Below are 15641 nucleotides of genomic sequence, written 5' to 3'. Positions count from 1 at the left end.
GTTCCCACAGCCCAAGGGTGGTTCCTGGGATTTTATAAGTAAAGATTGCTATACCTGGATCGGGGATACTGATGACAAAGTTCAGGCCCATATGGATAAGGTTAAGAAACCTAAAAGGCAAAGCCAGAGCTATAGCTAGTGAAGGTTGGAATCTTCTTAAGGGCCTGGGAATCTGGGGGCATTTAATTTTTATTTTTGCAGCGGATCATATTTGAAGGAATTAGGGGTATATTTACTCATGATTTTTTTGTTTCTATTCTTCTATATTCCGTGATGAGGCGTTCCTGTTGCCTGATTGGACGCGTGACCAGAGCCCAAGCAGATGAGCCCAAGATGCCTGACCCAAGAAAAAGAGACAGAGGATCCCAGACCGACCAGCGACTACTACAGCTCACCATGTCATCCCTCCTGAGGAAAAGTCTACATGTCAAGCCGTGTTTTCCTTTTTATGGACTCATATGGACTGTAAGGCCAGGTGTAAGAAGAAGATCGAAAGTCATCAAGGGACACATGGGATCATATGACAAAGAGGAGGAGCTGTTGTGGAAATTTTAGATGTATTAATTATATGTATTGTCATAAGAGTCCTCCTGTGTTCATTCTCCCCCAGCCCGCTCTAAAAGAGCTGACTGGGGCAGACTGACGCTGGTTGAGATCCGTTAGGTAGTGGATAATATCTTGGGGTTGGAAAGAAAGGTGTTTGCGGAGTGGGGGTATGTCCACCAGCAAAAGGGCCCCTGTACATTGTACAGACGATCGTCTGGGGACATATGCTTGCACTGCGGGCATTGGTTGTGTGCGGATGTGTGCACATCATCTCTGCTGTGTCTGATCAGCACATGGAGATAGGCGGTGCACATCTGTAGATAGCTTTCCATTCACAAGAGATGAAGAATTATCCAAGTATACATTGTTCTCTGGAACAATGTATATATTAAGGATTTCTATCAACGGAATTATAGTCATCGTTCATTGGTTTTGTATGGTTTCCATCATTGAAAGCATTTGGTCAGTCTGTGTAACAGACTATTTGAATGTATACATGTCTGTAAAGGTACCTTGTATTGTATTGTATTGTATTGTCCTTATATGGGCATTAACATCCTGTTACTGCTGTGAGGTCACATCCTTTGTGGGAGGTGTTCAGCTGTTGGAGGCAAACCCTCCAGGGTGTGGCTTCCAGTGGGAAAAGTAAATAAAAAGCTTGGTCAAGGGCTCGCTTGGGGGTGGCTGCTGATGAAGCAGAAGGAAACACTACTGTTGATGTCTCTTTAATGGGTAACCAGGGCGGCCTGGCTGAGGAGCAGCCAGGCTGAGATGAGGATGTAGGTTGCATTGGGCAAATCTGGTCATTGGGATGAATGTGTTGGAGAAGGTAAGCCTAAAGCATTATATCATTAAGACGGAAATGGGTGCTTATTGGAAGCACAGCGGTAGATGGAGCTGTGTGCATAGCATAGCAGCCAAATTTCTACGACACCTTCCAGCAGGACAACCACCCTAAACATATAGCCAGAGCTACAATGGAATGGTTTGGATCAACGCATATTCATGTGTTAGAATGGCCCAGTGAAAACCCAGGCCTAAATCCAATGAAGAATTTGTGGCAAGACTTGAAAATGGCTATTCACAGAAGTTCTCCATCCAATCTGACAGAGCTTGAGCTATTTTGCAAAGAAGAATGGGCAAAAATGTCACTCTCTAGATGTGCAAAGCTGGTAGAGACATCCCCAAAAAGACTTGCAGCTGTAATTGCAGCGAAAGGTGGTTCTACAGTATTGACTCGGGGGGGTTGAATACAAATGCACGATGCACTTTTCACATATTTGTAAAAAGTGTTGAAAATCATTTATCATTTTCCTTCCACTTCACAAATATGTGCTACTTTGTGTTTTTGGTTACAACATGAAAAAATGTGGAAAATTTGAAGGGGTATGAATAATTTTTCAAGGCACTGTATGTGTCTTTCTCGTAAAGAAATAGTATTGTCATTTAGACATTTTATATGTACATAGATTTCAGGTAAACTGAATTACTCCAGTTAAATCTTTTACTGTAACGCTTTTATAGCTCTAACTTGGTTATTGAAGAAGGGTGTGCACCTTATATGGTAGCTCTGGTACTGCTCATTTTTATTACTTAAATTGTATTAAATTTCACAAAATATAAATATTTTGTTAAATTCTTATTCATGACATTTTTTTTTTTTTTACAACCCCCCCCCCCCCTCCTTATCCTCCTCATCCCACCTCATCGCTCTCCATCCCTCATGTCCTTTAACATATGTTATAATATTTCCTCAGCTATTCCCTCTACTTCTCTTTTTTCAGACTCCCAATATCCCATATTTCTTTGTATTCTTAAACTCTTTTCATCCTTTCCAAATATTTGCATTTTTTTTTATTCTATCTTCTCCGTAGTGATATACTGTAATTCTTCCATGTTGTATATAAATTCTACCCTTTTAACCCATTCTCTTAATGTTGAGCTTTCTAATGCTTCCCAATGTTTTGGGATCGGGTATTTTGCTGCATTTATTAAGTGTGGTATCATCATTCTCTTATGTTGTTTTAAGGTAAGTTTAGTATTGTGCAATAAATAGGTTTCTGGATTTTTGGGGAATATTCACTCCTGTAATTTCTTAGATCTGTTGTATGCCTTCTTGCCAAAATTTCTGTATTTAGAAACATTCCCACTATATGTGTGTCATTGTTCCTCTTTTCCCACACCCTCTCCAGCAAAATAGTGTTTTCTCCTTTTGATATTTGTGTGCTTAGATAGGTGTTCTATACCATCTTGATAGACAGTTGTCTTTTTTTCGTATTGATATCTATTGCTGTTCCATGCCAATTTCAACATTTTCTCTTTCTCTTGCTTACTCCAGGTGGCACCAAGTTCTGCTTCCCACCTTTCCAAGAAAGGCGGTATCAATGGTTCTGACATTAGAGTAAGAATCTTGTAAATTTGGGAAATACTGTCCCTTGGTGCCTTATGTAGATTGAGCAATTTTTCAAGTGGAAATAAGCTTTTTCCTGATCTTATTGGGTCTGGCAGTGTCTCTATAAAGTGCCTTAACTGATAGTATCTTAATTCAGCAATAATAATTCCTTTTTTTGTGTCTTAATTCCTCAAATGTGTACAAATCTCCCTCTTTCATAATATCCTTTAATCGTGCATTTTTATCCTTTATCTATACTCTGAATAATGTTGCATTCCCTAGTAAAAAATCATTTGTCCCTGTAAGTGGTATTAATGGTGAATTATATTCCTATTTTCTTTGTTTGTGCATTAAATCCCATATACTAAATACATTCATTGTTAATTCACTTGTGTCCAGGAAAAATTACAAAACTGCTTTGGTACCCATATCCCCTTATTCAGTTGTGTTTTTAATTTTAATCCAACTTTTTTCTTGTGAATTAAATGTCCAGTCTATAACTCGTGATAGCAAAACTGCATTTTAATATATTTTAAAGTCTTGGTATAACCAGTCCTCTGTGTATTTTGTCTTTACTGTATTCTCGTTTTTTTTTTTGTGCTGCCATATAAACTTAAGTATCATGTTCTTTAGCCCTTTCACTACCAGGCCCTGTGCTTCATTTTGTACACTCAGGTGGCCAGACCATTTTTGCAATTTTTCAATAGCTTTTTTATTTTTCACTTAAAGCTTTCAAAGTTCGTAAAAGACCCCCAAACCATATATTTTCTGAAAGCACATGATCAGTAGAATAAAAAGAAGGTACTACTGATTTATAAGGTCCCATGACATTTGTGCAAATGTTTATCAAATCAATATTTTTGCAAAAAATCCACTAAAATCATGATTAGCAGATAGATACAGAGCGCATTTTCCAAAAATCCCCACTAAATATAAAAAGAAACATAACCTGTATTGAGTTAATAAATAACAAATATTTGTAACTTTTAAATTGCACCTTTGTGCGAAATGTTGAAAATTGAACAGGCGCTAAAGTGTAAATATCCAAATTTCTCTAAAAATCATAAGCTTTTAATTTTTCCCTTAAAGCTTTCATAATTTGTGAAAGACCCCCAAAACCATATATTTTCTGCTTTCAGAATAAAACGAATGTGCTACTGATTTTTTAGATCCTGCAGTATTTGCGCAAATGTTTATCAAACCAATATATATGCAAAAAATATACTAAAACCATTATTAGCAAATAAAAACACAGCTAATTTGACAAAATTCCTGCTAAATCCCTACTAAATATAAAAGCTTAACCTGTATGGAGTTATTAAATAACAAATATTTTTAAATTTTAAATTGTGCCTTTTTGCAAAATGGAGAAAATCAAACGTACCCAAAAATTTCTCAAAAGAAACAGAAAAGGTGGTTTTAATTTTTCACTTTCAGAGTTTGTAAAAAGACCCCCCAAACCATATATTTTCTGAAAGCATATGACCTCTGAAATAAAAAGAAGGTGCTCCTGATTTTTTAGGCACTGCTGTATTGGCACAAATGTTTATCAAAACAATATGTTTGCTAAAAATACACTAAAACCATTATTATCAGATAAAAACACAGCTAATTTTATTATATTTCTGCTAAATTCCAACTAAATATAAAATCTTAACCTGTATGGAGTTAATACACAACAAATATTTATAATTTTTACTTTGCACCTTTTTGCAAAATGGTTAAAATTTAACTTAGGCAAAAGTGTAAATATACAAATTTCTCAAAAAATCTGAAGGTTTTCATTTTTCTCTTTCTGAAAGACCGGCATAACCATATATTTTGTCAAAGCATAGGGCCAGTAGACTACCAATAAACTACAATAAACTACAGAAGTGCTTACAGGAGGAGTCAAGAAACAAACCAGAAATTGAAAACCAAAGGAATGATCAGAGGAGAAACTGCATGCCTTTTAAATGTGAGGTTACATCAGTGAGTAAACCAAATGAAAACAAGGAATGCTAAAAATACAATATATAATTAGCAAAATATAATAGCTAAGGGAGAAAAAAGAAGGAAGAATAAATACATTTGTGCTAATTAAGGTTATGTAACGGTTATTAAAGTATTCAATTTAATCTATTTCACTGAAACAAATTGTTACTATATATTTACAGAGCAGCACCCTTGCCACAGGAGAGGAAGACCTAGGTATACACTGAAGTTGCTTGCATTTTTGAGTATAGACTGTGTTCTCACAGTCTGGAAACTGGCATTGGAAAAACAAGTAAAAAAAGGTTGCTTTAAAGTGGTTGTAAAGGCTCAGATGTCGTGGGTCTCTCTCAATTACAGCCAGTGAGCCAATAAGAAGAGAGCAGGTGTGGGGCCAAGCTGCAGCTCTGTGCCCTGGTGGATGCATACAGTGGGGATCGGCTTGCTATTGGGGGCACTGGTCAGGGGCACTGGTGGGAGACCCAAGAAGTAGAGGATCGGAGCTCCACTGTGCAAAGCCATTGCACAGAGCAGGTAAGTATAACATGTTTATTTAAAAAATAAAAAATAACCTTTTCTATCACTTTAACTAAATAAAGTAAATAGACTGTGTTCCTATCTAAAGTGTTACTAAATCCACAACAGTAAAATTGGTCTGCATATGCAGTAAAGCATGCTTAAAGGGGTTGTAAAGTAAAAATTTTTATTTTTTTAAAATAACAAACATGTCATACTTACCTCCACTGTGCAGCTCGTTTTGCACAGAGTGGCCCCGAACCTGCTCTTCTGGGGTCCCTCGGCGGCTGTCTCTGCTTCCTCCCGCAGGTGCTTCTCACGTTAATGCGAGCTCCCTCGCATTGGTGAGAAGCACTGCGGGCGCGCTCCCGTGATACAGCCGGCGGCTATAGCCGCTCGCTGTATCACAAGGCCCCTCCCCCCGGCGCGCTGCGTCATTGGATGTGATTGACAGCAGCGCGAGCCAATGGCTGCGCTGCTTTCAATCCATCCACTCCAGCCAATCAGCGGCCAGGCTGAGCGGCGAAGAGGACGGCGGGGGCGAGCGCGGGATTTTCGAGGGGTCAGGTAAGTAAAACGGGGGGACTGGGGGCGCGGGCAGTGTGAGATGTTTTTTCACCTTAATGCATAGAATGCATTAAGGTGAAAAAACATTTACCTTTACAACCCCTTTAACCACTTCCCGACTGGCGCACGCTGCTGTACGTCGGCAGAATGGCACGGGCAGGCAAATGGGCATACCTGTACGTCCCTTTAAATTTTCCGCCCTGCCATCACGAGCGCGCCGCCAGTCGGGACCCCCGTGATCGTCTCACAGGGCGGCTGAACTAGGAGAAGCCATTGTAAACAGCATCTCCCAGTTCTGCCTAGCAACAAGTGATGCTGATCTCTGCTCCATGTGATTGGAGCAGAGATCAGTGTTCACTAAAAGAAAGCCCAGCCCCCAACAGTTAGTAACATGCCCCTAGGAACAATTAACCCCTACACTGCCACCCACTGCTTAACCCCTTCACTGCCAGTGTCATTTACACAGAAATTACGGCATTTGTATTGCAGTGATTGCTGTATAAATTACAATGGTCCCAAAAATGTGTCAAAAATGTCCGATGTGTCCGCCATAATGTCACAGTCACAATAAAAATCGCTGATTGCCGCCATTACTAGTAAAAAATAAATTATTAATAAAAATGACATAAAACTATCCCCTATTTTGTAAACGCTATAACTTTTGCGCAAACCAATCAATTGCTTATTGCGATTTTTTTACCAAAAATATGTAGAAGAATATGTATTGGCCTAAACTGAGGGAAAACATTTTTTTTTATATATTTTTGGGGAATATTTATAACAAAAAGTAAAAAATAATGCATTTTTTTCAAAATTGTCGCTCTATTTTTGTTTATAGCGCAAAAAATAAAAACCGCAGGGGTGATCAAATACTACCAAAAGAAAGCTCTATTTGTGGGGAAAAAAGGAAGTCAATTTTGTTTAGGGGTGATCAAATACCACCAAAAGAAAGCTCTATTTGTGGGGAAAAAAGGACGTGAATTTTGTTTGGAAGCCACGTCGGAATTGTCAGTTAAAGCGACGCAGTGCCAAATCACAAAAAGTGGTCTGGTCTTAAGCCAGCAAAATGGTCCGGGGGTGAAGTGGTTAATATACTCACTGTGCATTGTGTAAAAAGACTGTTCGATCATGTTATCTCTGATTCTCCCATTCTTCCACGGTCCCCAATCCATCTCCCGATTGTACAGAGCCTCGGGGACACTCTGCAGAGTGTCAGGAGTCATGCGGCCTCATAGGACAGTCAGTGGAGAATGAAAACTCCTCCTACAAGCTTTAACCAGTTCTCGGCCAGAAACTGATAGAAGTCCCAGGTCTGCTATATATCACATTTTAATGCTTCAGTAATGCTTAGCTAACCCAATCAGCCCTATTTAATGCCTTCCTCTCATGTCTTCTTAGCCATTATTTTTCTGCTGATTATTTTCTATTAGTATCTGTACTAATATTTATACTTTTTTGTACATTCTCATTTGTTCCTTAATCATTTTTGCTCCTTTTTTCAAAAAAAACTCTACATTTTTTTTTTTTCATTTGTAGGTAGATCTACCACTGATGCAGAATTAATGTATGGACTCTTTGCAGGGATTGGTAGGGTCCTATGGCAGGGTTGCTAGCCACCAGTAAATTTACTGACAGTAAAAATCAGTGACTTTTACAACTGGCCGTAAATATCAGGCGCTGATAATTTGTAATGCTGTGTTGACTTTTATAGGTGTAAACTAGGCAAATTACTTGTTATGGATATTGTCAGTGTTTCCATATTGTGTTTATACTATTTAAATATTGACTATCATTTTTAATGGGAGCTCAGGTTGTCAGTAAAAAAATGTGCTCCGTCAGTAAGGCTCAGTTCACAATGATGGGGTGTGGGAACCACAGTGATTTCGCACCGCAACAGAATCGCAGGCAGTTCACACTGTGCTCTGCGAACATAAAGTTAATGCCACCCCAAAATCGGTTCGCAGAATGCAGTGCGAACTGTGGAATCGAATAGCATTAATCTGAACATCCATGCAATCCGATTTCAGTGCAGACAAAAAAAAAAAAAAAAAAGGGTCCTGCACATTTTTGGTGCAGATCCAGTGCAAATTGAGCCGTGCATAATGCATGGCTCAGTTCGCAACACACTGACTTTGCATGTTATTTGCACAGGAATCTGGTGCAATTCCTGTACAAATGACATGTGATGCGGAAGACTGCATCAGTGTGAACCCGGCCTAAATTTCACATGTTTTGCCAGAGGTTGACAACCATGTCCTATGGTAGTGCAACTTCAGCAACGTAATAAAATATTTTAAAACATTTCTTATGTGCTCACTGGTGTACTACTACTATAGCAACCCGAGCATTGACATGAATGGGTGTTGTGGAACAACTTCTGTCAGCAGAATATATATACGTGTATACAGTATATATCGTGTATAAAATTTCTGGATTTCAAGATCTATAACATCTATGCAAAAGTGTGGGTGTTACATTTGCAGCACTCTGTTACCTTGTATCCTGTTACAGGGGACTCATTCTTCATTGCTATCACTGGATCCCACTTGATGGTAATACTGGAGCGGGAAAGTGTCCAGGAAATATTACGTGGAGGTCTCTTAGGAGCTGCAGAACGAAATTAAGTTAAAACATTCTAAACATCATTCATTTCTTTGTCATTTTGTTTTTTGGAGGCGTATGCTGCAACTGGTGTTCTACCAAAGGAAATTTCTAAACAGTGGGTTGGTGTACTGTTATTTCTCTAGCGTCGTTTATAAACATGGATGGAGAAAACACCTTTAGTTAGTTAAGCTAATCGCTGTGTACCAAGCAGTCATTAGACAAGTAGGTATATAGACACAGGGTACGGTACCAAGCTGATCCAAGCTGCTTGGTACCTTGTGATCACACTGATAGCCAATCCCAGCGATCACATGCTACTATTTACATTGTTGATCCCATCCCTTAATCTTACAAGACAGGAAGTATAGAAATTGTAGCAAGTTATGAATAGGAAGTGAAGGGATCCACAGAAACTGCTGCTGATCCATTCATTTTCACTGAGATTGTTTTTTTAAACCACGGAACAATATAGAATAGAGAAAAATCTCAGCCACCGCACACCATATAGGCCCAGTGTGTATTAAGTGAGCAGCCTCTGTCTAATTCCATCCAGGCCACTCCCCCAACATGTTTCGCCCCCCTACCTTCATGGCTTAGTCATGGAGGCTTTGCTAAAACTCTTTCTCTCACCTCTAAGCACCTAAAAAACATGATCTTCACACCTGTCTCAGTATGTATCCTGTATATTACCCTTCACCTCCCTTATCCTGCACATCTGCATGTAATCCCCTTCATCTATATCCTTCCACTGCGTGTGACCTGTACAATCATTTGCACCATTACCAAGCTCCATGCTTTAACCCCCATAATTACCGGCATTTTTCTTATTATTTTACAAAACCTGTGGTAAAAAAATATGTTTTCTACTCTCCAAAAAGAGATAAATTGAGGGATTTTTATATTGCCCTGGTATTTTTATGTTAACATAAACTAATAAAAACTTTTTTTCAGGCTTTTCCCCCTTCAAAAAACAAAAAAACAAGTGGTTCTTATATACCACCAAAAGAAAGCTCTATTTGGCTCAAAAACGGTATACATATTGTTTTTAAGGTTGAACTGGATGGACTTGTGTCTTTTTTCAACCTGACTAACTATGTAACATCGATTTAGTTAGCGTGTCTATCAGAGTGCCTATAACCAGAAAATGACCTGGTAATGAATAGGTATTAAAGGCTAGTATTCAAGTAGTTAGTAATTCAAGTGCATTACTTTATACTTAAATCACAGCTAAGGTTTTTCTTACATTTCTATGGCATATGATATTAATATATAAATGTATGTGTTTCAGAAAATGTTCCCTAATAATGGATCCAATGCTTGACCTGTATTTGGATAAGATACATTAGAGAAATCATTATTTTTTGTGATCAACATGTCTGTGAAGGTTTTAAGTTTTTCAGGTCATGGTATGACTAATGCCGCGTGCACACGTAGCAGACTATCTGGCGGACTTAGTCTGGCGGACTTTCTGCCGGACTTTCCGAACGAGCTACTTGCCCACACACGGCACTTTTTCAGAGGACTAATACGGCGTACTAAGTCCGCCGGACTATCCGCCGTACTTTTGAAATGAACGGACTCGCCCACACGCGTGGAGGAAAGTCCACTCATTTTGAGCATGTCTCCAGGTAGCTGGGGCCAGCGAAGGAGACGTCGCTGGCCCGTCACCTGGTATGGACTTAAAGGGGAACCCCTACGCCGAAAAATCGGCGTGGGGGTCCCCCCTAGGTCCATATCAGACCCTTATCCGAGCACGCTACCCGGCCGGCCAGTAAAGGGGGTGGGGACGAGCGAGCACCCCCTCCTCCTGAGCCATATCAGGCCGCGTGCCTTCAACATGGGGGGGGTGCCTTGGGGAAGGGGGACCGCGCGGCCCTCCCACCCCAAAGCACCTTGTCCCCATGTTGATGAGGACAAGGGCCTCTTCCCGACAACCCTGGCCGTTGGTTGTCGGGGTCTGAAGCTGAAAAAGGGGGCCTCTGGATACCGGCCCCCCCACCCTATGTGAATGAGTATGGGGTGCAATGTACCCCTATCCATTCACCTGTACATCCGGCGATGTCCCTATATAAGTCAGCGTGCGCTGCGTCCCCGTCATTGTGAGCAGAGACAGCGACGAGGCAACATCTGAAGAGAAGAAGAGAAGACGGCAACAGCGGCGACAGAAGACTGGGCCACTGCTTGTAAAAGAGCTAGAAGAAGCTCTTTTACAAGCCTTTAAGTCCATACCAGGTGACGGTGCCAGTGACGCCTCCTTCGCTGGCCCCTGCTACCTGGAGACGCGCTCAAAATAAGCGGACTTTTCCCCGGGCGGACTCGCACACACACGGCCGGATTGTCTGCCGAAATGCGAGTCCGGTGGACAGATTGGAGTGCAAAAATACTTTTAGTCCGCCGGACTTTTGGGTAAAAAAAGTCAGCCGGAGCCCACACACAGGGGCACCGGATTGTTTGATCGTGCGTACGAGGCATAAGTGGGTTAGTCTCATTCAAGACTGTTCCTAAATGCTGAAACCATTCCGAGGCTCGCTCATCCAAGTGGCTTCTTACATAAAAGGAACTGAACTCTAGAAAATGTGCCCAAAAAAGGTAGGCAGAGAGGAAAGCACTAGTCACCAGTATTGCCACCAGTATTGTCACCAGTAGTCACCAATGTGGTCTCCCTGCAGCTAATATTAGCCTACTGACTTGGCATGCCTCGCTGTGTGGAGGCAGCCATCTTGGTAGAGGTAGGTTTTGCTTCCTCATGTCAGAACCTCCAGACAGGAGAACAATGAACAGAACAGGAGTGACATCACCAAATCTTACTCCAAATCTTGTGATTCTAGCAGTCAGAGGAACCAGAGGATTAGATTTCACACGGCAGATATATATATATAGTTATAAGCCTGTAGTCACAGGAGTGCCTAGGCACACTTACATATCAGGAAGTGCACTATTTTTTTAAGGAATTCACAAAAAAGTATGTGCTCTCTTTGAAATGCTTAAGCACAATTGCCTTTTTTAGTACCTCCAAACCCTCCCCTTCCCCCTTACAGCCCCCTGGCTACGTTTACTGGGAATTCCTGCCTGTCAATCTACCGTATTATTTAACCACTTCAATACCAGGCACTTACACCTCCTTTCTGCCCAGGCCAATTTCCAGATTTCGGCACTGTCACAATTTGAATGGCAATTACTAGTCATGCAACACTGTACCCAAAAAAAATTGTATCTTTTTTTATACAGATTGGGGTTTAATGTGGTACCTAATTATCACTGTGTAAAAATATTTGAAAATGTATATATATCTCTTATATATATCTGGTGAGACCGATTGAGATTGTGAGACGAATTTCCTTAATTAGTTCTGAGTCAGCGTAAATCAAAAAGTGTGTTTTTATTGTACACACTTAAATGGAAAAGAATTCTTACAAAAAATAGTACAATGATAAAATTATTAGCATCTTTCTTTCTTTTCAAATATATAATACTTCAAGCTTGACCATGTGTTCTATTGAAGTCTATCTAAAATGGCCGAATAACCCTTTGTATGCTGAATGTAGCTGAGATGTATGTTTGCTGAGAGTCTGTTTAGTTGCGAGAGTAGGATCCAACAGGAAGTCTTCCCACCTAACTTTTGCTTATATAAAACAGATTTCTAAATTTGCGCCAAAAGAATAAACCCTCCTTCACAAGGGTGTGGGCTAAAGAGTGGTTACCATAACATCTGGTAATACTCAACACAGCTGAACATACTAATAAAGTGGGGGAAGTGAAACTAAACATATCAGTTACATAGGCATAGATCTCTAAAAGCATATATAAGATATACAATATTCATCAAAATCCTGACAGGTTTTAAATGTTTACTTTTTCAATTACCACAAGTCATAACATAGGATTAATTGATTCAAAGTTTTCCTTTCACACAATGGAGAATTCATATTCTAAATAAAGTATAATAAAGCCAATTAAAATTTAGATATTAAGAATATAACACACTGTTTTTTTCTTTTTTGCTATATAAATTAAAATTTACCAAACATTTTGAAAAAAACAAAAAACAAACCCAGCTTTTCTTTTTCTGTTATCAAATTTTGCAATTAAATCGTTCATAAATTCAGGCTATAATGTATTCTGCTACATTTCTTTGGTAAAAATAACCCAAATCAGTGTACAGTATCTTATTTAGTCTGTGTGAAATTTATAAAATCTACAAACTATATATATACACATTTGAAAATTGATCAATCCTGATGTACAAACTTCATTTCTTGAAGTGCCATGACCATACAAATACTCCCCAAAATAACCCCTTTTTGGAAAGTAGACAGTCTAAGGTATGTAGTATGAGGCATGGTAAATTTTTTGAAGTTGTAATTTTTTTGGAAAATTAAGAAATTAAATAATTTTTTTCACAAAGTTGTAATTTTTCACACACAGCATAAGCATACACAATCACAAAACACATTCTACTATGCCTCCTGAGTACGGGAATACCAAATGCGTGATACTTTTTTCACAGTCTATATGCATATAGGTGCCCAAAATCCAAGGAGCACCTTTGGCTTTCAAGGAGCTTAAATTATGCATACATGGACACTGTAACTGGTGTGGCAGTGCTTAGGGACAATATGACTGGTATGGCAAAAATCCAGGACTGGTGACAGTATGTAAAAATTAAATAAAAATAATAATGATTTTTTTCTATTTTACTTACTGCCACCAGAGCAGTACAATGTCACCATATGACTGGTGTGGCAGTGATCAAGGACACTAACTGGTGACAGTAATATATATATATATATATATATATATATATATATATTTCTTGATCATACATCACGGGACACAGGAGCTTCATTACATAGTGGGTTATATAGGCACCTCTGGTGATTGGACACTGGTTAACCCCAATTAAGGAGAATTCCTCCCCTATATAACCCCTCCCATATGGGAGGCACCTCAGTTTTTTCGCCAGTGTCTATGGTGGTTGGTCACGTAAAACATGTGCTATGAAGAAAGCTCTGTGCAGGTCCCTGCGGGGGCCTAAGGGCTACAACAAACCGGATCCATATCTCGGGCCGATATTTGACTCCCAAGATGATATGGTACCCGGGCTTTGTCAGCCGAAGAAACGAGGCTTGGCCTGTAAGTCCTCTCCTATTGGAAGACTGGGCTCTGGGAAAACCAGACTTGGTGTACTGTTTACACAGTGCGCACGAAAGTTTCTGACAGTCTTTTACATGGTCCAGGTAGGAGGCTCTTCTGAGAAAGAGCCCCAGATAAACCTGAAGGTTGGCTAACACTGCCCGCCATGATGGGTGAAGGCTGTAATTTGTCTGTTTCAGCAATTCCTGCGGCGAGGACAGGTAAGGAAAGTTAATCCTATATATATAATAATATGATGGATTTCTTAATTTTGAGTAGTTGTATGTCTTACCTGGTTTTCACCACTAGAGGGAGTAAGAGCAGACTGATGCATACTTACAGGCCTTTCAGTACACACGCTCAGTGAAGCCTGGTTCTCCAGCTGTCTCACGTCTCCACTGCAGTCCCTGCCACAATATAGGTAATACAGGGGTCCCACGTAGTCTGGGGGTCCCACGCAGCTCCGATGGAGTTTCCCTTTCCCCCCCTGGATTCCGCAGTCCTCGTGCATGCGCGCCGGGCGCGCTCCCGGCCTAATGGTGGAGGGGGGAGTGTGGTTGTGAGCCGTGCACGTCAGTGTGCACGGCGCTGTACTGCGCAGGCGCCAGGCGGCAGTTTTAAAAAGCCCAGAGCATCAGGGGGCTGTAAGTGGAGACACAGGAGCTGTGGGCAGTAATCATCCCAGGGGATTGGATCCAGGCAAACCTTAGACACCTACTCAGCATCAGGTTGTGCAGTTTAAGCATATATATTTCTTGTGAGACTTTAAGCACAACAGTGATTGCACTTTGTACTAGTACCTCTGCTTTGTAGCTTAGGACTATGTCTCCTCGTAAGAGGGTCTCAGGGGGAGGTAACAAGAGCACTGGTAAATCACCGCCTAGGTCCAGGGGTTCTAAAAGTGCCTGTAAGTTACCATCCCCCCTGCAAGACTGGAGCCAGCCTCTCAGGACGAGTCAGTGCCCCTGTCAGGTTGTGTCAGCTCCGGTATGTGTCACTGAGGACTCCCTTAGGGCTACATTGGAGGGTTTTGAAGGGAGAATAATGAATTTTATTTCTGTTTCCCTGAAAGATAGCAGGAAAAGGGGTAGATCCCCTCCTTCTGCTGAGATTCCTCTCTCAGATGATTCTTCTGACAATGAGGAGAGATCCCTATCTTGGGACAGGGATCTTGAGCAGTCGGAGGAATCAGAGGAAGAGGAGAGAGTGCCCTCCTCCCAGGCGCTCAGAAAACAGGTGCGGTATTATACTGAATTGGTGCGTACCACATTCAGAATGCCTGCTGCTGAAGTCGCTACGTCCTTTGTTTCTTCCCTGGGAGTCAGGAAAGCCCCACAGACTGCCTATTCCTTCCCAATTCATCCCTTAATGGATAAATTGTTGTATGAGGATTGGGGACATCCCCATAAACTGTTTGCTCCTCCTAAAAGGTTTTCTATGCATTATCCTCTGGAGGAAAGTTTCACCAAGAAGTGGGGGGTCCCATCTGTTGATGTGGCTGTTTCTTGCGTGAATAAAAACCTGACTTGTCCCTTGGATAATGCGCACATATTTAAAGATCCAACTGATAAGGATGGAGATGGGCGTGAGTGAGTGAGCAGGAGTGCGAGTGTGTCCGAGCTCCTAGCCTCCGCCCTGCGATGCGAGGAACGTAGCTCGCTGGTGGATACAGCTGCCGCTCCCTGGCTCCCTCTATCGTAGCTCCGTAACGAACGATTGACTTGGAGCGTGCGTTATCACGACGGCTGCGCAGCACGGACGGAGATCATTGGAAGAACCCGAGGAGGATTCCGCGCTAGGTTTCGCTACCGCGGGAGCCCGGTCGGAGATCCGCCCGGAGATCCGAGGATAGACGAACGCTTACAACGCCGCACGAGGGCACGCGGAGAGAGCACTACGATCGCCTCGGACG

The 15641-nt window shown here is 41.1% G+C and overlaps 1 protein-coding gene across 4 annotated transcripts in view; it reads right to left on the bottom strand.

Annotated features, from left to right (window-relative positions):
* Positions 1 to 15641, bottom strand: part of CNTN2 (contactin 2) — a 393010-nt gene that overhangs the window by 15497 nt on the left and 361872 nt on the right. For all 4 annotated transcript variants that reach the window (XM_077481283.1, XM_077481285.1, XM_077481286.1 and 1 more), the window contains one exon: positions 8487 to 8599. In XM_077481283.1, coding sequence (XP_077337409.1) covers positions 8487 to 8599 — 113 coding nt within the window. The remainder of the gene's footprint in view (positions 1 to 8486; positions 8600 to 15641) is intronic.

The sequence above is a fragment of the Lithobates pipiens genome, unplaced genomic scaffold, assembly GCF_037356315.1.
Source record: "Lithobates pipiens isolate NorthernLeopardFrog02 unplaced genomic scaffold, aLitPip1_a1.2 Scaffold_16, whole genome shotgun sequence".
In the NCBI taxonomy this organism is placed as follows: Eukaryota; Metazoa; Chordata; class Amphibia; order Anura; family Ranidae; genus Lithobates; species Lithobates pipiens.
Note: the sequence above shows the minus strand (reverse complement) of the source record. Positions and strands in the feature narration are given on the sequence as shown.